This window comes from Hibiscus syriacus, unplaced genomic scaffold (assembly GCF_006381635.1).
Source record: "Hibiscus syriacus cultivar Baekdansim isolate YM2019G1 unplaced genomic scaffold, ASM638163v2 tig00110987_pilon, whole genome shotgun sequence".
Taxonomy (NCBI): domain Eukaryota; kingdom Viridiplantae; phylum Streptophyta; class Magnoliopsida; order Malvales; family Malvaceae; genus Hibiscus; species Hibiscus syriacus.
The window spans coordinates 1,578,394-1,602,956 of NW_024062941.1; the positions used below are offsets into that span (position 1 = coordinate 1,578,394).

Genomic DNA, 24,563 nt, shown 5'->3' on the forward strand with positions numbered 1-24,563 from the left:
ATTAAAATAGACTAGTTCAATAAAATCAAATTTCCCTTAAAATTTTCTTCAAATATATAACGAATAAATAATAAAATATAAAATTCTTACTCTAATCGGGATATAAACAAGTCAATGCATAAGTTAAAATGCTTACTACGATAAGCCCTCAATTATCAGGAAAATTCTAAGTTAATGAAGCTCTTCGTTATATTTCAATTATAATATATTAAAATTATTTTTATTTTTATTTTTTCATTAAAATGTGTCGACACCATTTTTTCGCCTAGGCGAGGAAAGATCGATACCGACTCAGGGGTTTCCTCTTTGAAAATGAAATTCGAAATGTGAGGAGTCGCCACCAATCATTTAAGGTGCGATTGGGACACCGTGAAACCCGGGTAATTTTAATAAAACATTTTATTTTTTTTTATCAAAATACCAAGTTTTAAGACCTGCGAAAATCTAGAAATCGAGTTCGGGAGTCAGTTACGCATGGGGAGGGATTAGCACCCCCTACAAGCGTCCAAAAATTGGTACATAGTTGGTTACCCTATATTTAGAATCGAAAATTTTGAGTTCGGTCTTTATTTAATTTGAAAATCATTACGGATGCAAAGTTGAAAAGGGTATCCATTTATTAAGACCGATAGCATTCGCCCCCTAGAATAAAGGCGGGAGATCAACTATTGTGTTTAATGATCGGACATTGCCTTAATTTTTAAAATCATGATCAGTTTTGAAAAGGATGTCGGTCTATTTTGGGAATTTCCAGTAGTCTCCCCCTGAGCATACTTGCAGGAGATGTACCATTAATTCCCTAATAAGTGAACATTGCCTTAGGTTTAAAAATAAAATGTAGTCAAATAAATTTTTTATTAATCCTAATTAAGCAAAGGTAAATTAAAGGTTTTTTCTAGCTTAAAGTGTCGAATTATGAAAATTAAAGAACCTAGAGGCATAAACCTAAAAATGTAGGCTCTAATATTAATTCTATTTGATTTTAATCAATTATTGAATTGAATAACCGAGATGGACCCTCGAGCTTTTAAGCGCGGGTCAACTAGAATTATTCCCTAAATTAAAAGGACTAGATTGAAATCTAACTAAAAGTGGAGGCTCTATGTATGTTATTTAATTATGTCAATATTAAAGCTCTAATCAAACTTCGGGGATTAAAAGGGTCAAGATCTAAAATACCATACTCTAAGAGACTAAAAGTTTAAGGACCTAAATCACTAATTTTTAAAGTTGAGGACTAATTAACAACCAAAATTCTAAATATTATCTAAATTATTAAACCTAAAGTATTTTTAGAAAATATTAATTATTAATAAATTTTAAAAGTCGAGCAATTGATTTGAGTAATCGGGCATCTTATGCGAAAAATTGACTCGAATTGCTCCCTAATTAAACTAGGGTGTCATCCTAATTTCTAAGCTCGATTCGAGTGTTAACCTAATCTAAGAAACTAAATCTAAAGATTAAATTATGAAACAAAACAAATAATAATAAACCTAATTGTATAAACATTAAATCACTAAACTAAAAGGGAATAAATTAAACATAAAAGGGGCTAAATTAAAACAAATCGAATTTTGAAGGCTAAATTGAAATAAAATAAAAATAAACATATTAGGGACAGAAATACAAAAACACGCGAAAATTAAAGGGACCTAATGGAAATATTCCAATTTATTTAAGCCTAAAAATAATTTGTTAAAATAAAAAGGCAAAATTACAAAATCAATATACTAAAATTTAAAAAAATTAAAAGGTCACTACACATGACTAAAAGTAAGGGGACTAAACAGAAATTATACCAAAATTTTCAAAGCACAAACATAAAATGGAAAATTATAAAAAAGGTCCCTTTCAGTGACCATTTTGTAAAAACACGATAAAGTTTGGGGGACCTAAAACTTGATTTCCCCCGAATTTTTTTATAAATAACAAACTGTTTTCATTTTTTCATTTTTTTCATTTTAAAAAAAATGCTAGAGAGAGAGGCTCTCCCCTCTCTAGAAAACAGGCCAATCGCTGGCCATGTCTTCGTCGATCGTCGCCGGCCACCGTCCCCGTCTCTGTCGATCGCAGTCGTGCCTCTGCCACCTATGGTGGTCGTTAGACACCAAATTTCACGATGAGGCCTATCTCGACGCGGTGGTCATGTATCTGGGCTCGATTTTGTGAAAAACGACCCCCAACGCCATGAAAATGGTCGAGAACCTTCGACTTCCCCCATCTCCAACGACCTCCCCTCCGACTCGGGTAAGACTCTGATCCACTCTTTTATTTTTTTTTTGTATTTTTTTGCTGTAGAAAAATGGTTGGTTGATTGATTGTTCGAACTAAACGTTTCTTTCTTTTTGGTTATTCCGAAAAACAAAACCCAATCTTTTGTTGTTTATTATATTTCGAAAACTAAAAAGGGTTCCTTTTGGTATTTTTTGAAGACTAAAAAAATACTTTTTTTGCTGAAGTTCGAAACTTAACAAAAAAATTTAATACTATTCGAAATTTAAAGCAAAAAATAATATAAACTTGAATCTTTAGTTTATTGCTTCTCAAGACCGAAAAAATCCAGCCCCTTTTACAGTGATTGTGTTCAGGTTTTATACTCAATTACAAGGAAGTTGCATTTTATTGTCTTTCTTGTTGTCTCTACAGGTGTAAAGATGGTGACGTGCTGGAGGCTTGGTGGCCTGCTGGAGGAATCGACGTTGATTGGGGTAGTGGGTGGTACCAGCTGAGTAGTCATTAGGTCAGTTACAACTGATTAGGGGGTTTGGGTGGCTCGATTAAGGTCCCGAGTCAGGTCCTGGCTTGGGGCCAATTTGAGTTTTATAAAGGGTTTTGGGTCTTGGTTATAAAATGGGTTTGGGTATTAGTCTTAGGTTAGGTTTTGGGTCTGATGAAAAATGGTGATTACAGCTGCCCTTCTTTGCTCATTGCTGTGAAACGGGAATGAAGCAAAGATAATAAAGCATCATTTTTCATATTGGTCTCTTCTTTTCAAGTTGCGAACTCTTTGTTGGGAATGTCAATTCATCCTTTTTTGTGAAATCGTTGAGTCCTTGCTGCAAATGATGTCATCTTTGCTTTGTTCTCTTGGATGAGTCTCCACCTTTAGCTCTTCAAGCTACGAGTTCTTCTCATCATGATCTTTCCACTGGGAACGTTTATCCCTTGATTGAGCATTGCTGATTCGAAGTGTTGTGAATCGAGCAAAGGAAATGTTAACCCCTCTAGTGGGGCATTATTGATTCGAAGTGTTGTGATTCTAGCAAAGGAAATGTTGAAAACATCCTGTTCGAAGGTCTTATGGATAGCTCGAAGGACTTATCATATTTCTCGAAAGACTTATCATCTTTCTCGAAAGACTTATAGATGACCCGAAGGATTTAAGCATCATGCTCGAAAGATTTACTGATGTCCCGAAGGACTTAAGCTGATTCAAAGTATTGTGAATCGAGCAATAGGAAATGTTAACCCCTCTTGTGGGACGTTACTGATTCGAAGTATTGTGAATCAAGCAAAAGAAATGTTAATCCCTCAAGTGAGGCGTAGTTCGTTTTTAAAAAAATAATCTCAAGTGAGATAAATCTTCTATTTCGAGTGAAACTATCTCAAGCGAGATAAAATCTTCTGTTTCGAGTAAAACTATCTCAAGCGAGATAAAAATCTTCTGTTTCGAATGAAACTATCTCAAGAGAGATAAAATCTTCTGTTTCTAGTGAAACTATCTCAAGTGTGATAAAATCTTCTGTTTCGAGTGAAACTATCTCAAGCGAGATAAAATCTTCTGTTTCGAGTGAAATTATCTCAAGCGAGATAAAATCTTTTGTTTCGAGTGAAACTATCTCAAGCGAGATAAAATCTTCTATTTCGAATGAAATAATCTTAAGTGAGATAAAATCTTCTGTTTCGAGTGAAATTATCTCAAGCGAGATAAAATCTTCTGTTTCGAGTGAAATTTCTCAAGCGAGATGTTTATCCCTCAAGTGAGGCATCGCTGATTCAAAATGTTGTGAATCGAGAAAAGGAAATGTCGAAAACATTTTTCCTGAAGGTGTTATGGATGGCCCGAATGACTTATCATCATGCTCGAAAGACTTATAAATGACCCGAAGGATTTAAGCATCATGCTCGAAAGACTTACTGATGGCCCGAAGAACTTACTCATCAAGAAACCCTTTCAAATCAAGCTTAGTTTCTCAAAATCTTTTGTTTTCAGTTATCATCAAGAAACCCCTAAAAATTAGACTTAATTTCTTTAAAAATTCTTTGGAAATAATCATCAAGAAACCCCTAAAATTATGATTAACTTCTTTTAAAAATTCATTGGAAATCATTCTCAAGAAACCCCTGAAAATCAGGCTTAGTTTCTAAAAACTCATTTGAAAATATAATGTCATTTGGATAACATGCCCCCACATCAAAGTAATGATTCTTCTTTATTGGACTCCTCAATCCTTGAGACTTAGCCACTTAAACAAAAATCCCTTCATTCAAGGCTCGAATTATGCTCTTTCTTCGCTCTTCTCTTTTCTTTAGACAATATGTAAAACTACCTTGATGTATGAAATGTGAATGTAATATATATGTATCTAAATGTAATGCATGACTTTCTTATATGCAGAAATGTTTATCATGAATCCTCTTTTATCTTCAAAATGGAGATCTCAACCCTCCTTCACTTGATCACTTTTGTATAGAGTCTGCCCCAACATCAACATGGTTAAACTAATCATCTTGTACAATCATGTCCCTCTCGTCTTCTATCTTTTGTCTCGCTTATTCAACATAATTCTAAAAGAAGTGTTTCCTCTCTTGAATTCTTGTTGCAATCAGGTGAACGATTAGACACCTTACTTGTCCCCCGACTCGACTTTTCAATCAAAATTGTTTATCAAGAGTCCTTTTTCAACTGAAGCGTGAATGATTTGTTTCTCTAGGTAAGCTCTATTTGTTTCCATTCTGCCTTTGGCACTCCAAACGACCAGGCTCATTCACCATGTCTGCTTGATTTAAATCTTGTGAACTTAATGACATCTGGTTTTTGTAAAGCCCTAATGTAAGCACTCATGGCTCTCTTTGTGCCAAAACCTTAATCTCAAATGGCCTCACTCTTGTGTCGCTAATCAGCAATGTTAACAAATAGCTTGAGGGTTTCTCTTTATGATGCCACAACTAGATGGATACTTAAGAAGTGATCAATTCTTCCATCATAACTGTCTTTCATTTTTGTTGTGAGCTGGGATATGTGTCATCTTCAACTAAGACGATCATCTGGTTCTGACAATGTCATAATTAAGTGTTAGAAGTTCTGTCCTCTAGTCCTTATGATCTCTCGGACTATTTGTTTTTAAGAAATGCTTCATTATTTTGACATCATTTGTTCTTTTTCTTCGATAGAGGCGGAGTGAGCCTCACCAGCCTCAAGGACCTTTTTCACTTGAGATTGTCCTGTTTGAAAATGTTTTTTTTTCTTTTATTATATTTTAGAAATGTGAAAAATGTTGAATAAAATTCAAAAGCATTGTAATTTTCTTCCAGCTCACAATCAAAACAAATTGTAAAACAAGAGTTCATTAAATATCAAATAAGTCAAATTTTTTTTTAATCCTTGAAAAATCATATGCATTTGAAAAGTGTAAAGATTAATGCTGATAAAAGGCTTAGGCTGACTTGGGAAGGTAATGTGTTTTAGGTTAATTTGGGGAGGTAATGTGTTTCAGGTTGGCTTCTTGCGTCCTTAATTCTGGTGCTTCTTGATCTGATAAAGCAGCCGTCATGGTTCTATTCTAGAAATGTTTACTGGTTCTCAGCCCTAGTGAGCACCTTTGGGTTGGGTAGTTTTATCAAAATGTATAAGATCGTATTCTGTTCTTCGAGCTGCCTTTTCAGGTTTTCAACTCGAATTCTTCTTTGGTTTCTAGACGTCACCTAAAATTTTAGGTTTTGAACCCTCCTTTTATTATTTTTCCCTATTATGCATGAAAGATTTTGAAAACCATTTTTTGTAAATAAAATTAACCCTGAAGGGCTGAATGAAATTTGAAGATTGTCTCTCCACTTAGAAATCCATGTATGATTAAAAGGGACTTTTCAGGCACGTAATGTAGGTTGTGACTCACGGTTATGAAAGAAATGGGTAAATAGGTCCAAACAAGTGTTTAAGGGTTATCGAACCAATGATCAATTCGTCATGTTGTCTTCAATCTTGTCTTGCTCGATTTGAATCTGATTGTGTCTTTTATTTTCTTTTATTTTCCTTTGGTGTTCCATGATTTCCTGCAAATTGATCTAAGTCACTCATCATGAAGTGTTTTATATGTTTTCTTTCTTATTCTTTTTCTTTCTTTCTTTCTTTTTTCTTTTCTTTTGCTTTCTTTTGCTCTCTCTTCTTTTTCTTTCTTTTGCTTTATTTTTCTCTCTCTTTGACTTTCTTCTCTTTATCTTCTTTTTTTCTTTTTTCTCTCTTTCTTTTCTGTGTTGTCAACTTGATTTAACCTTCGAACGCTTTGTGTTTGGTCTACCTTGCAACATATTATTATCTCTTACTTTATTTCATCATGACTTGTTTCTGTAACAACATCTGGATTGATGATCTTCACTCGTGCGAGCAGATGTCCTCCATCTTTGCCCCCTAGTGTGGAGGGTGATCCTTGGTTAGGGTAGAATCAGAAGAAAATAATTCATGCTCAAATGGGGACAAGGAATATATTTTCTTTTTCATTTTTTTTAAAGGAAAAATGAAACAAAGTCGTTCATCATCTCATACACGGAAGTACATGTAAAAGAAGTATCCCCATAGGGAAGAGTATTCAGGATTAACCTTATTTACATGAAAACAATGTAATTAATGCATGATAGAATTATTTCAATGATTTCCTTTATTTCTACTTTACTTTTCTCCTAGTATGCCCCAATTATTCGAATTCTCTTGAAAAAACTTAATCAGTAACACTCCATCTTATCTTTCTTACCAGAATAGTTCTCATACACACGACCATCTTGTACTTTATGCCTCCAGGTTTTATTGAGGTTGGGAAATGAATATTGTTTCTGTTGTCTATGTAGGGAAATGTATGACTTTAAAGTCATAAATCTAAAAAATGTAATGTTATGGAAATATTATTTATGTTTGGGAAGATAAAAGTACAAGTTTTGGTGCCTCGGGGGGATAAGGGCATAACTTTATTGTTTGGAAGGTAGGTGATTTCAAAGTTTGGTCTTTTGGTAATGAGCATACGCCGTTTAAGGAAACAAGTAAGGATGTTCGGCTTTCGAGGGAAAACAAAAGATTTAATCTTGTCACTTGTCAAAGATCTATAATTAATGAAGTAGTAAAAAAACCTTTAATTCATTTGATATTCTAAGAATTATAGGATTAAAACTTGATTTATTGCTTCTAACCTAAAAAATACCATAAGTTTAATCAACAAAATAGTTATTGAGTATGCAAAGAACAAAAACATGTTCAAACAGGACAAAGCTAGTACCATAAGGCTTTACGGTGGGTGGAAGAACTTCTTTTTAATTGGCCCTAGAATGTCTCATTACGAGTTAAAGGTCAATACCCTGAGTAAAACAAAATCTGGGCCTTACTTCTCAGTGTCCCACAAATCTCAATGATGTGCCTCGAGCTTTCACGTCCATAGCTCTCAATCTTTTCGGTACGAGTGAGGTGACTTCATCTTACCACAAAACCTTTATCACAAGACTCTCTGTGAGTTACTCTTGGGATCCATGATTAATGCAATGTATACCTGTAATGTACAATGTATATATACTAATGCAAAAACGCAAAGATGCACATGCAAATGCAAATATGCACAAATGGGAGTACAAAATGCAAGATGCAAATTCAACAAGGAATTGATCCTGAAAAATAATTGTTCCTTAAACAATTCTTGAAAAATCGACAATGTCTCGGTACACTAGGGAAGTGAAAATCTGGTTAATCTATAAGTTGTCCAGCTCCTGCGAGCATCTGGGTATCGCATCGTCTTCAAAGCTTCTACTTCATCTCCTACTTTCAAAAATCTTTAGAACTGGTTTATGATCTTCAACTGTTGGCTTCAACATTGAATCTTTTTTAGTCCACCTTGTTATCTCAGCAGGTAGATGTCTGGCTTGTCTCCTTATTAGGTAGACTCTCTCTTGATGCTACTCGATATACGTAGAGCATCTTCGAAATTCTACCGATCCCAGAGAAAAAATTGCTATGGGCATTGTTTTTTAATAACCTTATAAAAGATCGATTATTTAAGAGATCAGTACCTTTAAATGATATGTCATGTTCAAGCAAAAATGCAACAAGACCAGACAAAAGGAAATCAATGTTAGTAGAAACCAAACAAAAAGAATCAAGTTAGTTAAAATGATTGGTCAAAGAAATGTAATCTTAGCAAAAATAATTAAATTTGACACAAAGTTTAGACTGAAAAATAAAGCATACAAAGAAAATTACTAGCCCTAATCGCATGTGTTCTAGTTCTCTTAGGTTATCCACATGGCTCTAGCGGGGTAGGTTTACTAAATTATCTACATGAGGTTGGGTTCCAGCAACGGGTTCCCAAGCCATCTTTACAACCACTAAGGTTGACTCCGATTCTGGCCCATTACAGACTTGCGAATTGGATTCGGCTTAGGGGATCACAACACTAGAAGCGTATCTCAGATCTGATATCCGGATAGGCAACTTAGGATGCTTTCCAGAGATACTTTATTAGACCCACACAAGAAAACCCAATGCTCCTCGTGAGGTGTGACATTTTTCTCTACTTAGGTAAACCGAGTTTGAACTCGAGTTTAGAGCTATTATATGCAACAGCCTTAAATAAATGCACAGAAGTGTAAGCATTAACCAGAGAGAAAATCTTTTTTATTTTAAAATAACATAATGAATTGTAAATTAAAACAAGATTTAACTCATAATTTCCCAAAATACTAAATATAGGGTAACCAACTCGTGGCTCAACTATCAAGTTGTAAAAAAAAGTCCACAGCGGAGTCGCCAAGCCGTCGACACCATTTTTCGCCCGATTTATTAAGATCGATAGCATTCGCCCCTAGCATAAAGGTGGGAGATCAACTATTGTGCCTAATGATCGGCATTGCCTTAATTTTTAAAATCATGATGCAGTTTTGAAAAGGATGTCGACCTATTTCGGGAATCACCACTAGTCGCCCCCTGAGCATACTTGCTGGAGATGTACCATTAATTCCCTAATAAGTGAACATTGCCTTAGGTTTAAAAATAAATGCAATCAAACAAATTTTTTATTAATCCTAATTAAGCTAAGGTAAATTAAAGGTTTTTTCTAGTTTAAAGTGTCAAATTATGAAAATTAAAGAACCTAGAGGCATAAACCTAAAAATGTATGCTCTAATATTAATCCTATTTGATTTTAGTCAATTATTGAATCAAATAACCGAGATGGTCCCTCGAGCCTTTAAGCGAGGGCCAACTCAAATTATTCCCTAAATTAAAAGGACTATATTCAAATCTAAATAAAAGTGGAGGCTCTATGTATCCTATTTAATTATGTCAATATTAAAGCTCTAATTGAAGTTTGGGGACTAAAAGGGTCAAGATCTAAAATACCAAACTCTAAGAGGCTAAAAGTTTAAAGACCTAAATCGATAATTTCTAAAGTTGAGGCCTAATTAACAACCAAAATTCTAAATATTATCTAAATTATTAAACCTAAAGTATTTTTAGAAAATATTAATTATTAGTAAATTTTAAAAGTCAAGCAATCGATTCGAGTAATCAGGCATCTTATGCAAAAACTCGACTCGAATTGCTCCTTAATTAAACTAGGATGTCATCCTAATTTCTAAGCTCGATTCGAGTGTTAACCTAATCTAAGAAACTAAATCTAAGGATTAAATTATGAAACAAAATAAATAATAATAAACTTAATTAAAATAACTAAAATAACAAATTAAAAAAACAATATACAATAAAAATAAAATAAACATAAATACAAGGACCTAATTGCATAGACATTAAATCACTAAACTAAAAGGGAATAAATTAAACAAAAAAGGGACTAAATTAAAACAAATCAAAATTTGAAGGCTAAATCAAAATAAAATAAAAATAAACATATTATGGACCAAAGTACAAAAAACACACGAAAAATAAAGAGACCTAATGGAAAATTTCCAATTTATTTAAGCCTAAAAATAATCTGTTAAAATAAAAAGGCAAAATTACAAAATCAGTCCACTAAACTTTTTATAAAAATTTAAAGGTCACTACACATGACTAAAATGCAAAACCACGCTAAAAGTAAGGGGACTAAACAGAAATTATACCAAAATTTTCAAAGCACAAATATAAAAGGGAAAATTTTAAAAAGGGTCTCTTTCAATGACCATTTTGTAAAAACACGAGAAAGTTTGGGGACCTAAAACATGATTTCCCTAAAAATTTTCTATAAATTACAAACATTTTTCTTTTTTTTCTTTTCATTTTTTCGTTTTTAAAAAAAAAAGCTAGAGAGAGGTGAGATTTCTCTAGAAAACAGGTCGGTTGTCGGCCCCGACGTGGTGGTCACGGATCCGAGCTTGGTTTTGTGAAAAACGTTCCCCAACGCCATGAAAATGGCCGAGACCCTTCGGCTTCCCCCATCTCCGACGACCTCCCCTCCGACACAGGTAAGACTCCGATCCACTCTTTTATTATTAGTTTTTTGTATTTTTTTACTGTAGAAAAATGGCTGGTTGATTGTTTGTTCGAACTAAACATTTTTTCTTTTCGGTTATTCCGAAAAAAACCCAATCTTTTGTTGTTTATTACATTTTGAAAACTAAAAAAAGGGTTACTTTTGGTATTTTTCGAAGACTAAAAAATACTCTTTTTTGCTGATGTTCGAAACTTAACAAAAAAATATTAATACTATTCGAAATTTAAAGCAAAAAAAGTAGAAGTATAACCTTGAATCTTTAGTTTATTGCTTCTCAAGACCGAAAACATCCAGCCCCTTTTACAGTGATTGTGTTCGGATTTTATACCCATTTACAAGGAAATGAAAATCATTGTGTTTTGTTATCTTGCTTGTTGTCTCTGCAGGTGGGGAGATGGTGGCGTGCTGGAGGCTTGGTGTCGTGCTGGAGGAATCGACACTAATTGGGGCAGTGGGTGATGCTAGTTGAGTGCTGGAGGAATCGACACTAATTGGGGCAGTGGGTGATGCTAGTTGAGTGCTTACTGGGTCGGTTGCAACTGATTGGGGGGTTTGGGTTGCTCCGTTTGGGCCCTACATCGGGTCCTGGCTTGGGGCCGATTCGGGTTTTGTAAAGGGTTTCGGGTCTTGGTTGTAAAATGGGTTTGGGTATTGGTCTTAGGTTGGGTTTTGGGTCTGATGAAAAATAGTGATTACAAAATGATTTAAAATATAAATAAAATACATTCACACATTACTCAATTATAATATTTCTATATATATATCATATTATTCAATTATTTCATATTGGAGTTCTTATTAGGTCATTTTCCCCTTTTTTATTACCATTAACTATATATATTATGTCATGATAAGTTTGTCATTTGAATGGTGCAACCCAATGGTTAGGTTGTTTGCTTCATCTCCTCACATCTTGGGTTTCAACCCCACTACCAATAGTTATTGATTCAATTTATTGAATTAATTAAAAGTTAGGACCAAATTAATAGAATGTGTAAGTAATGAAGACTAAATGTGTAATTATACAAATTTTATTAACTGTCACGCCATCTTCTCTGTTAATGTTTAACGACAAGTGGCTTGATTGGCAGGATTTAAATAGTTAGGTGACCCGATTGACAAAATTAAAAAATGTGTTTAAAGTAAAAGAGATAAATAGTTAGGTGGTCAATGGTAGTTTATCCTAAAAACTAATGTTTTATAAATATTTTATTTTAATTAAATTACTTATAATTTTAACTAATTTATAATTATTCGTTTAGTATTTTATAATTTAATTTTTATAAATTAATTTAATGGTGCTATTTGTTAATGGTGTTCATTCACATTCGACGAGCGTTATAGAATTTTTCTGTTATAGATAGTTGCCTAAATCCAATCTAGACCAAAAATGTTCTAATTTATTCAAATTTGTCCAATGTTTTTAGAGTTTTTACCCGAATTGATAAATTTAATTAAAACAGTTTATGTAACAGCTTAGTTGTTTCCTCTGAACATAACAGTTTGATGTAACAGTAATATTTATATTTTTAATGATATTTATGTATATATTTTTTAAAATATCTAGTATGGTATATACATTTAATTTATCTAATATATATATATATATACAAAATATCTAATGTAACATTTAAACTACTGTTTTGTATATTATATTGTATGTAATTTTTTATTGATCAATTAAACATTTGGTAACAATACTATAATACAAATATCATATTAATACACTAAATAACAGTTTAAGTAATTCATTAAACATTTTACCAGCATTTAGATACCCGTGTTCAATGTTGATGAAGGTGGACATTGAAATCCGAATTTTCTTTTATTAGTTAATTATTTATTAACGGATCGCCTGTCATAGAATTTTATTTGCTTCCATCCCATTCAAAAAATTGTATTGTTAACATATGTATACCCACCCTAGAAAATATTTTTAGATCCACCAAGGACCATATTGAACATTTTAGAAAGATAAGTACCATATAGAACATTTTATTAAAGTACAACTATTAGACATTTTCACAAACTATGAAGGTTTAAGGTTTTGTTGAGGTGCAAATACAAAATACGATATTATAGCTAGATAAAATCACTATTTTTTTTTAAAAAAAAAAAATAAGGAAATGAAAATCTTAAGCAGGAAAAATAAAAATGAAAAGTAAAACAAAGCATCAATTCTAATAAAACTGCAGATGCTTGATGTAATGAAAGCAGCAGTAAGAACACTCTTTACAAAATGTTTTCCTTATAGATTAAATTATAAACTCACTCCAAATCTAAGACCCCGTCAAATTTTCCTCAGATCAATTATTGTATCAGACAAGCAACATTAAAATGTGGAAAAACTCCATTGTTTTACCTCTTTTCAGAGCCCATTCGAAGGTCGGAATACAGTATAACCATTAATGCCACGAGCAATACTTGAATACTCCGGGCTGTAGTATGGGTAACTTTCACCATTTCCATTCCTCATGCCAAGTAACGACTGATCGGTAGATGCCATTTGCCACCCGGTTGGGACCAATCCATCAATTTGTTGTCCACTGGCGGCATAAGGTGGGGGGCTAGCTTGAGGAATACATTCCCTTGGTGTGTCAAAATGGTTGCCTGAGGAACTACAGTAACCTGGTTGGAACCTGTCATCATGGTCAAATCTGCACGAGCCACTTGAGGATCGCATCTCATCTGACATGGCCAAATCGGATGTAAAAGAAGAATGCTGATTTAATAAATATGAGCCATTGCATAGAGCAGGGAAGCCTGCTCCTGCCCTACTAACATTGTGCTCCTCATCAAGCAACTCATTGATGATGTCAAGATGTGGAAACTCATCTGCCAACACACCTTGGGTCTGACGCCCAGATGCACAGGCTGGAAACTCCATTGCAAAGTGATCCCTGGATCCTTTATGCACAGACTTGTACAAGTCAAGATTTTCAATCTCACCAAGCAAAGAAGGATCAGAGTGCATGCTTCTATTGCTACCCCCATGAAAACTCTCCATCCAGTGGGGAGCATTCCGAAAGGTTTCCCTAGTTACCATGCCAAATGGAATGCCTGATTGGATAGAATTTGCCTCCATCCTCTCAGAACTCTGGGGCATATACATTGGTGTAGAAACAAAGGTAGGCGGTTGCGAGTATACTGGCAATGGGTTGACTGCTGAGCTAGGGGAGTTGGAATGCTTAAAACCAGCTGAACTAGAAGTAACATTATGGTTACCCATTATGGCATTTCTGTAAGATTGAGGAACATAACTAGCAGCTGGAGATGGGTCAGGACCTAAACGGCCAACGGCACTAACTGTTCGAGCAAGTAAAGGAGTTGTTTGAACCATAGAAACAACAGGAGCAATTGGCCTAGAACCAGGAATTAGAGGAGAACTGGAGGGCCTAGACATCACAGGTACTTGTGGGGTCGTATGTTTTTCAATTGGTTTTGGAGCTGCAGCCTTCTGAGTCTCTGATTTCAATACATCAGTTATTTGGATTGATATAGTTGAAGATGTAGATTTATCACTCTGTTGCAGGCACTTTGATGAAGTCTTCCTAACCGGCATAGAATTTACACTACCAGCACTCCTGTACTCTGACCTAAACTGCACGGAGGATGGCAAATTTCTGGAAGGGCTTCTTGGAGAGGATGGCACAGCAGCCGTGTTCTCTTCAGGTCTTTCTAAATCAACTGAACCTTGGGTGCTGGGCTTCTTTTGCGGCAAAACTTCCTATAGTACGTTGAGAAGATAAATGTCAATCATAAAAATACAAATTTGTAACTGGCAGAAAGAGTTAAGAACTTAATGAGATGGAACATAAATATGCACCACCTTCCTAGCAGTATCCTGCTCGGACCACTTTGTCAGATCTGACGAGGAAACAGCAGGCTCAGACTCAGATTCACCGGCCTTACTACTTCCAGAAACATCATGTTGATGCCCTGCATCTAATGCAGTACAAGAAGGCCGATTATCAGAAGCTGTAGTCCAACTACTGCCATCGCTTACTGTTTTACTTCGCTGGTTCCTTCCTCTACAAATTTGAAGAGCCAGATGAGATAAATACCGAATCTTATCATCCAGAGGAACAGAAAGAAACCTAAGCAATGCTTTACCTGCTCAGTGATTTTTTATTGTGGTTTGAAAATGAGTTCCCTTTATAGGGACCATTCATGACCACCGATGGTACAGAGTCTGCTGAACACGTTGATGAACTATCATCCATTAAAGATGGGCTCCTCCTATCAGTCACTTCATTTTGTACACACGACAGTCCACTTATTCTACGGGTACAGGCTTCTGTGGGAGGATGAATTTCTGATGTATCTGTATCCCAATTAACAGGACTGGCATCTCTGTCTTCTGAGTCAGGCGGAAGAACTTCTGTGGCAGCATCAACTGAATCAGAAACATCAGAAACATCACCCAGAACATCAACCTTTTCAGGCACTGGCTGCTGCTCCCCCATCACGGAGGCTTCTTTTTCATCATTGGGGTGGTCCTCTTGGTGCTTCTCCTGTGCTGCCACAATAGCCTTCTCCTCCCTCCCCTTATCTTTGCTTTTCCGATTATTCCGTTTTTGCTTAGCCTACAGTATGTAAGCAATTGGAAATGCATCGCATTTAGAAAAAGAACTTTACAAATTTAGTCTCCACCCACTTCAACTTTTTTTCAAAATGGAAGTCTATACATACACATTTATGGACACAACACATTCACAGAAACTTCAAATTGCTTCCAAAGTGAACTAGGGAATGCTTCACAGAATCACCAGATAAAATAAATTTTGAATATGCAAAACAATACTTTATTTGATTAAGATTTGCTCAGGTGGTTCAAGGAGAGTATATTCAGGATATCTGCTTAGATTCTACTATGCCATAAACAACAAGGATTATACCTGTTTTTTCTTTGATTTTTTCTCCTTTTCAGATTGTGCTCGTTTAGCCTTCTGCTCGCTTTCAGCCAGCCAAGCAGCTTCTTCACGAATGAGTTCTTCTTGCCTTTTCAAAGCAACAGCTTCCTGATAGGCAACTTCAATCTTGCTGCTGAATGTAAGCAAAAATTAGGGTGTCTATGGGTACAAAATAAGTATCACTATCATCCATTACTATCCTACAGTGATTGCTGAAAAGAAGTTTGAAACACTGAAAATTAAGCTGACAGAAAAAATCATATAAAGGAGCACCAATCAATTACCACCAAAATTTGTGAGCATAAACATCCATCAGAAAATAAGACGATGCCCTATTTCTAGAAGAATTATTTTAGCTGTGGTAGGAATACACTTTTGTTCTATACCATCCTGGATATTGTTTTCGTGGTGACCGGACACATCGTGCAGATATACATATGCATATGTAACAGAATGCAAATCCCACATCCCAGTGAACAAAATTCAGTATTCATTTAGTACGAAAACTGTATGCTAAATTATAAAATTTGCAATTTTCAAAGAAATATCTAGGAAAAATAGAGAGATCCATTAAATTATATAGTGTCTCTCATAAGATATTTACCCTCCATTTGTTTCTTAAAATATATTTTCCAGTCATCCCACAAATATATGTTATACTTATTACTCCCTTAGGTCCATTAGATGATAGGAGAAACAGGAAAATGTTGGATGCATACAAATGAGTCATATTTATACATGCATATTCATTCAGTGGCTGATACTAGTTTCAAGGGTACAAACCAGTATTTCCACATGTAATGAGAATAAAAAAATAAAAAAACTATTATTAGTTTAATGCATAATTAAAAAACATGGTACCTGAAAATATGAGAGAGAACAAATATTTCCACTGTCCTGCGGCCCAACTCCATAAGATGCCTCTCATCACGCTCAATTGAATCCTTGTTGAAATCCTCCCCAGAATTTCCATCCTACATAAAAATGAAAAGACTTGTTAAGACAGGAAAAACCTTTGCTTTTGGTTGCTGCAAAAATACCAGAATAAACATGTTCCGTGAAGGGCTAGAATTATCTTTCACAGAGAGGTATACATGAATAGCATTAGCTTCTAAGGAAGCTTAAGCATCTTTTCAGGCACTAGAGAGTTGAAAGAATTCATCTATTTGGACAAGAAGTAAAAATAAGTCTGCTACATATGTTTTCAACAATGGACGAAAGTTTTAAAACAGAACTTAACAAATTACTCTATGCTTCCTGAAACGCATGTGGCGTTCTTACTTACTAAGACCTATAATCAATATTAAGAAACATACCTTTGTTCGGTTTTGAGGACCTTTATCATCTTTCGGAGGCAGTGGTTCCAAAGCTGCCCTCTCTAGAAGTAGTAGCACATCATCCACTAACAAAAACATATCTTTTTCCACATGAACAATTGGTGCTGGCATTTCTTCAGCATCCAATAATTTTGACTTTGCTTTCTTGCCCTTACTCTGACCTTCTAGTGCCTTCAACCCACTATAAAGTGAATCCATCACCAAAGTAGAAGTCACTTCCTTCTCTATAAAAAAGTGCTTCACAACTACTTTCAAAATCACATCTGTTTTCTCCCTGGACATCCGGCGCCTGGCATTTTGGTCAATCCCCAACCAGAAAGCACAGAAGCTGCAACAATTGCAAATAAATAGTTGAGAAGAAAGGCAAGAGGATAAAGAGTGATGACCTAATGAGAAATAAAATAACCAAATATAGGTAATTTAAAACATGAAGAAAAACACAAAAGAAAAACTATTAAGTTGCAAAAAATGAGGCTAATTTTGATACATGATGTCAAGGCAATAAGGAATTTGATGCAGTAAGAAAAATGATCGAAGCTTAAGCAGAACATCAGGCAATGGTAATATGAACAAGAGAAACCAATAGATAAGAAATCCTCTACAAGGAAAGATAAAAACATAACATATTTAGTGTTCTAGATGAGTAACAAGTCAATAAAAGACGGTGCAAAAAATCATTTACCTTGACCAGCTAGCTTTGTCCTCTATCAACTTTACTAGCTTTTGTTGTCTCTCATCCAAAAAACGGCCACAAATTTGCTCTACATTTGTCAAATATACTCTAACAAGTTCTCTCTTATACTGACAATCAAGGCAACGAAAAGGCCGGTCTGCTTTCTCCCTACAAATCCAAAACAAAATATTAAATTTGCTCAACATGGAAAAAACTAAATCAGGTGTCCACAAATTACTACGGCAAAGCAACTTGATTTTAGTATACAAAAGCCATAATTTCAAAGCATGGTAACCACTAAATGCAAGGAGCCTTCTTACAGTATAATGACCTCATTAATAAGCCATCTTTATCATCAAAGATATAATACAAAGGCAGAATGAAACATTTACTGATCAAGAGTTTTAGCCTGAATTTTATATTTACTGAAAACTAGGACCGCAAAAGTTGTGTTGATAAGCATGACGAACAAGATTAATCAGAAGAAGGTGCATCGCGAGGAAGAATGGACTGAACTTGAAGGCTCACAAGTATTTTTGATTTCGGAAAACTATAGCAGTGGAAGAATTGGAAGTTTCAGGTGATTCGCATTTGATTATTGAATGAAGTTGGAGGTTCGGATGGTCTCCGATGACAAGACAAGCAATTAGTGATAGAAAGGCGGATAGAGTGATTTCGAAGCTAGATTTTTTTACTCTTATACTGTGGAAGCTCATGACTTTTTTGTTAGAATTTGGCTTTTTTGGAATGAGTCAGTTGATATTGAGGCTGGCAAGATGATGGATTCTTTCATAGTATCTACAGATCCAGGCCCTCCAGCTTTGCTGGAGCTTTTTCCTAGGTCTTGTAATATGGAGGCAGACAAGTTAGTTAAGGAGGGGATTGGTTGATTGTTTCAGGCATTTGGTTGTACTGTTTTCTGTTGTATTCCAGGAAATGTTTAGCCGTTAAGTCTTCATTGTTGTTGCTAAATTGGTTAACAGCTCAGCCAAAATTTATGCTGTGTTAGTAGCTTAGTTGGTTTAGGCTGAGCTAGTTCTATTGTATAGGGTTGTCTTCGGTTCTTTTTTGGTTTTTTGGTTATGTTGGGGGTGTTTATCTGGTTGTATCTTATGTAATTTCTTTTGGTTAATGAAATCTTTAGGCACTCTTTTCCTCCTTCCGCTGATTAAGGAGCTTCTCTACAAGCTCCTTTAATCAAGAAGGGGGTTTTTAACGAGGCCTTCAATTCCTATAAAAAAAAAGCATGACGAACAAGTACAACAATCGAAATTTATATATGCTGCTACTATGTTGCTCCAACTCTTTATTTTTCTTTAAGTACCCACATTTGACATATATGTGAAGATGGGTATAGAGATATGAACCTCTAAATACAAGTAGAAACGGATTGAAAAAATTGACAAGCCAGACATACCATGTCCAACACTCACCGAAGTCCGGCAACATAGACTTATATTGAATGAAGCACCAAAGAAAGATGTATTTATCAATAAATTACCTGATGACTTGAACTTGAGCTTTTATGATTAGGGTGTCGGATTCTATAAATCCATCATAAACTTTTGAAAGCTCCATAAACTTTTTCCACCCCCAGTCATGCTCTTTCTTCCAGAATCGATGTAAAGTATCTGCAATCCACAGAATGTCACTGATAATTCATGATCACTTGCCACAACTAAACTAAATTTGAGCCAGCCAACCTGAATATTTTGATTTCTTAGGATCTTTATTCACGACAGCAATTGTAAACTGTGCAAAATGACTCCAACCTGTCTCAAACAGAGCGAAGAATAATATAAATTTAATAGCATAAGAAAAGATTAATGAAAATAAATCGAATGTGTAGTTAATTTACCGATAATATCTAACCTGGAAGAAGTTTGTCATGATTAGCAACACAGAGAAACAATGAGAGATGGTTGCAAACATCACAACCTTGTGGATAAATTAAGATGTACCTGTCAACCATGGAAAAATGCTAAAATCGAAACTAGTGAATTTTCCCAGCTGAAGAAGCATATGTTACTTCAAGGCCAAGATTAGAAAGTTTAAAAGATTAATCTGTGTGTACACAAGAACATATGCACCACAGAATTTTTTTTTGATAAGAATGACAGGCCTCCTTAAAAACCTCCTTCTTGATCAAAGAAGGAGGAAAAGAGTGCCTTAGAAACTTTATTACTCCTCCGAAATTACATAAGATTTAACGTAGACACCATACTGAAAAAACACAACAGACTAAGCTACTCAACATAACCGAAAACCTAAACTCAAACGATAAAACGCACTGGAAACGACTAAACATCAACCAATTCCCATCTTTGCTAAACTATCAGCCTCCCCATTACACACCCTTGGAATCAGTCTAATAGAGTGCACCCTGTCCGTGATAAAAGATGAAATCTCTTTAACTAATGGGAGGATAAAAACTGGGGCCATAGCTGGTGTATGGACCCATTCCACAGCCGACTTACAGTCACTTTCCACAATCAACCTTCCAACCTTAACAACAGCCAGTAATATTTTAGCCCCATACCACTTGTAGCCACCAACTTCAAACGCATTACTACGAAGTTCTCTTTTGTTAATCTGTGAAAATTTCTCTATCTTCCACGTATACTTTCCATATAGTTCAGAAGGTTTTGATCCTATAAAGTAAGTGAACTCAGTTTAAGAAGTTTAACTCATAAAATATGGGAAGAATAACAATAACATAGACCAAAAGTTCCATGCATAAAATGAAAATATATGGAAGGTACAAAGTGAGGTTTTTTGATAAGTGTTCCCTAATCCAACTTGATTTGTAATTCGTCGCACAGAAATAGTTCAGAGCAAGCATAATCTAATAGCAAGCAAACCTATTAACCTATTTTTAAAAATAAATAAACTCAGTTGAATAATTGAAAGAAAGGAAAAATAACAAAACTACATGCCAAACAGTTCATACTTAAATTGGAATATATATAAAATTCTGGTTGAGAAAACGTCTATAACTATTCCTCAGCTGAGAATCATTCGTACTTTTAGCAAAATAGTTCAGAAAACGCATCATCTACTAGATATCCAAATTAAAAAAATCCTGTGTCCAAAAAACAAATTCCTTGACAAGGATTCTTGAGATAAAAACAGTAAGGTTCGAGAAAAATCTTATCAATCTACATTTCAGGAGGCGAATGTGTCATGAGAACCACGGTTATGTAGTTAGCCTTCTATGATGAACCATTGATAAATGAATTAGAGCTTGAAAGGAGAAAATTCACATTATGCTTATAAGGAATTTATGAACATTAGAGAAAAGCTCAGATGAATTCCAAAATTTACACAGAAAATTTGCAATGGACTACCTGAAACTTAATTCAAGCCAATTTTTAATCATGTAATAACGTGTTTTCATGGTTCCCGAGGCTATTTGCTCTCTCGGTCAATAAAGGGGGCGAAGTTGTGGAGTTTAGGGTTAATACTTCTTCAGGTTGGTTGTGGGATATTCAAATGAGAAGGAATTTGGTTGATTGGGAGGTTGAACAATGGCTATTGCTTAAGTCTTTGTTGAATAGTACTTCTTTGATGACTTCGGTGGAAGACTGCTGGACGTGGACAGGAAATGGGGAGAGCTGTTTTTCAGCTAAATCATGCATTAAGAAATTTTTCGATCGGGTTGGCACTGATGTAACTGATGGTTCTTGGGAAAGACATGTTTAGTTAGCGGTAGCCCCGCCCCGTGTGGAAACTTTTGTTTGGTAGGTTGCCCATAGAGAATGGCAGTTAAAGAGGAATTGTTGAAGCGAGGCATGGCTGGGATTGATGATTCCCTTTGTCCGCTGTGTGGTAAGTTTTTGGAGTCGGTCTCTCATCTTTTTTTGCGGTGTGAGGTGGTCTGGGGTCTTTGGTCTAGATTCTTGAATTCTTGGAATGTTTCATTTGTTGTTCCGGAGAAATTGATTGCTTTGATCTCTGTCTGGGCTGATCTTGTTCCGAGCTCCACTATTTGGACATTCATTCCAGAGGCTGTTTTGTAGTCGGTTTGGAAGTGTAGAAATGAGATAATTTTTTAGGATGGGAAGTTGGATGGTATGTTGTTGTTCTTCCTTGTTCGCTATAGAATCGCATCTTGGTTTGTTGCTAGATTTAAAGATGTGAAAATTCCTTTTGATTCCCTCGTGGGTGACCCAAAATTAGCAGATTTAGTGGGAAGACCGAAGAAGGGTTGTTCTTATACGTCCTGGTGGGTTCCTCCTCCTTCGGGCTTCATAAAACTACATGCAGATGGTGCGATGGTAAAGGGCTGGGCTAAAGGAGGAATAGGTGGTTTGATCAGGGACAGTGATGGTTTGCTGCTTGGTTTGTTTTTTGAGGGTTGGTTTTGGTCCTCCTATCCTTGCTGAGTTATTGGCAATTAAAAGAGGATTGCTTCTTATTGAGGAAATAGGAAATGTTTCAAATCGAAGGCTTATTCTTGAATCGGATTCTCTTACTGCTTTGGAGTGGATCCGAGTTGATGTACCCCGATGTTTGAGTCTTTGGTGAAAGACATTGCTTCTCTAGTGGTACCTCAGGATATTATAGTTAGGCATATTTTGAGAGCTGCCAATTGGGAGGCGGATAAGTTGGCAAAAGATGGAATAGGTTGATTCCAGTGTTGTGTGTCTGGGTGGTTTGTGTTGATGTGAGTTGTATGTTTCAGTTCAGGGTGTTTTTGTTTTCAGTTGTTTGTTGTGAGTGGAGGATGTTTGGATCAGGCTTTGTAATATTGTTCTGTTAATAAATTTCAGAGGCACTCTTTTCCTTCTTCCAATGTCCTTCAGGTTACTGCTGTAACATGAAGGTTATGAGGGGGTTTTTTTAATGAGGCCTCCTTATATTTTCTATCAAAAAAGAACGTGTTTTCATCCGCTGGATTTTTAATTTATAAAGGATTCAGCCTAACACTTCAATAGACATCATGATGATCGAGAATAAACAAACAGCGTACAAATACATGTTGAAAAGAATAAAGTGGATTCAACTGAAAATGAAAGGGATCATTAAGATTACCACCACCGCCATCATCATCATCAGAGTCCCAGTAAGGGGGTGAAGTTGAAGGTGTTCCATTTTCTAGCTGCTCAGAAGACCGCCACTCTGCCAACGCTTCCCCTGCTTGACAACGCTGCCCACTTGAAATCCCCTCCACAGACCTTCCCACTCCAGACTCCTCACTTTCAACCGCAGCCATTCCCCCCTAGAAAGCTCCTTCCTACACTCCTTGAGTTCCACTTGCTACACAATTGAAAACTAATCAAAATTATTAACTCTTAAACCTCACTTTGAAATCTAAATAATTAGAAACATCATTATCCATATAGGCATATATCCCCAATTTATTTAATCAAAGCATCCCAAAACCCGAAACTAAAACTAAAATTACATCAAATTTCTACTGTCGTTTACCATTAAAATTTCCGCAAAACCAACTGACACAAACACAATCTATTAGGTTCAAATGCTATTGATACCAAAGTTTTTCATATTCATATATATACACATACATATTAATTCAGAGAATGTATCATAATTTTAATTAGATAGACTTAAATACTACAATCAGCCAAATTAAAATAAAAAAACAACAAAACCCTTATTCAAAAAAAATCTTAATAAAATCAATAATCAAGCTCGAAATTGAACCAAACATAATCCCATAAATGAATCCATTAAACCCAAATTAAACAAGAATCAAGTTAGGACCCAAATTACATGGCCTCAACCTCAATTAAACCCTCCGAACAAAATGAAGATCGCCGGACTCAAACCCTGCTTCCCCAAAACCCCAATCAGAACCAAGCCTTAAAAAACAAAGACCCAATAGAAAAAAGGGAAATAAAAAAGATTCGTACAAACATCCTATAGATTGAATAGTGAAAACGAACCCGGAGCCAATAAAGCTTATCTTTTTGCTAATTCAAATAGGGGCTATGGAAGCTCCCTTGAGATTCTAGAGAGGATAACAGAGACAAAAGTGAAAACAAAGGGGGTAGCAGCAAGAGAAAGAGCAAAGAAAGAGAAGAGATCCCAGAAGAAATGTTTTTGTTTATATTTATTATTGTAAATTCTTTAATTTATTTTTTTAATTTTTCTTTTATAATTTACTAATTCTTTTTCTTTTTTTCTAAACTCAGATAGAGGATATATATATATATATATATAAATTGTAGTTAAAATTTAAATATTAGGGTAAATTATAAATTTTATCATAATTTTACTTTTTCTTCTCTTTTACTCATTGCATTTTAAATTTTTTTAATTTTTTTACTGAATTTAATACATTAAATTTTTTTTGTCACTTTGTTATTAAATAATTTTTTTTTTTGAAACAGATATTTTTGTATGATTTTATTGAAATGGCATCATACAAAATCAAGCGTAAAACATGGATCTGGTTAAAAAATTTCTTCAATCCTAAACAAAGGAAAAATAGTGCATCATGATTGTCATTGCAAAGAAAACTCAAACTATCCTTCGTATTCATGATAATACAAACTAGATGGGAACAATAATATACCCAAAGGCCACTCACGCTCTCTTATGTCAATATGGATAATAGGATTTAATTGGGTACTGCCACAACAACAACTAGATTTCAAGTAGCATCCAAAATAGTCGACGTTAAAACATCATTTTGAAAAGAAAAAAAATTTTCACCAAAAAGAACTTTGTTTTGCATTTACATAATAATCCATTTATAACGTCGTTAATGAAAAAACGATTTAGTGACTAAAAAACTCCAATACATTTAGTTTAGTGAGAAAATTAAAAATATTTAAAATATAGTTCGTGAAATAAGAGAGAGTAAAGTTCAGTTATCAAATTTGTAATTTATCCTAAATATTTTTATATAAGTTTAATATATCTATTTTTTTTATATAAACTTTAATATTTTATCATATATTTATTCACTTGTCTTTATTTTTTCTCG

The 24,563-nt window shown here is 34.8% G+C and overlaps 1 protein-coding gene across 4 annotated transcripts; it reads right to left on the bottom strand.

The window, feature by feature from the left end:
• Window positions 1–12,866: 12,866 nt before the first annotated feature.
• On the bottom strand, window positions 12,867–23,657 carry LOC120148810 (TNF receptor-associated factor homolog 1a-like). 4 transcript variants are annotated; one of them, XM_039161817.1, is made up of 13 exons: window positions 23,518–23,657; window positions 22,643–22,867; window positions 20,148–20,259; window positions 19,481–19,569; window positions 19,312–19,380; window positions 19,110–19,239; window positions 17,618–17,776; window positions 16,915–17,263; window positions 16,460–16,572; window positions 15,584–15,731; window positions 14,799–15,271; window positions 14,515–14,716; window positions 12,867–14,412 (listed from the first exon to the last, which is right to left on the bottom strand). In XM_039161817.1, exons 2-13 carry the CDS (start codon window positions 22,821–22,823, stop codon window positions 13,054–13,056), a joined length of 3,384 nt encoding a protein of 1,127 aa, XP_039017748.1. In that variant the 5' UTR covers window positions 22,824–22,867; window positions 23,518–23,657; the 3' UTR covers window positions 12,867–13,053. The 4 variants fall into 4 exon arrangements, with proteins under 4 accessions (XP_039017748.1, XP_039017746.1, XP_039017747.1 ...); XM_039161815.1 differs by having other exon boundaries at window positions 14,512–14,716; XM_039161816.1 differs by having other exon boundaries at window positions 14,512–14,716; window positions 22,643–22,881; window positions 23,520–23,649.
• Between the last annotated feature and the right edge of the window lie 906 nt (window positions 23,658–24,563).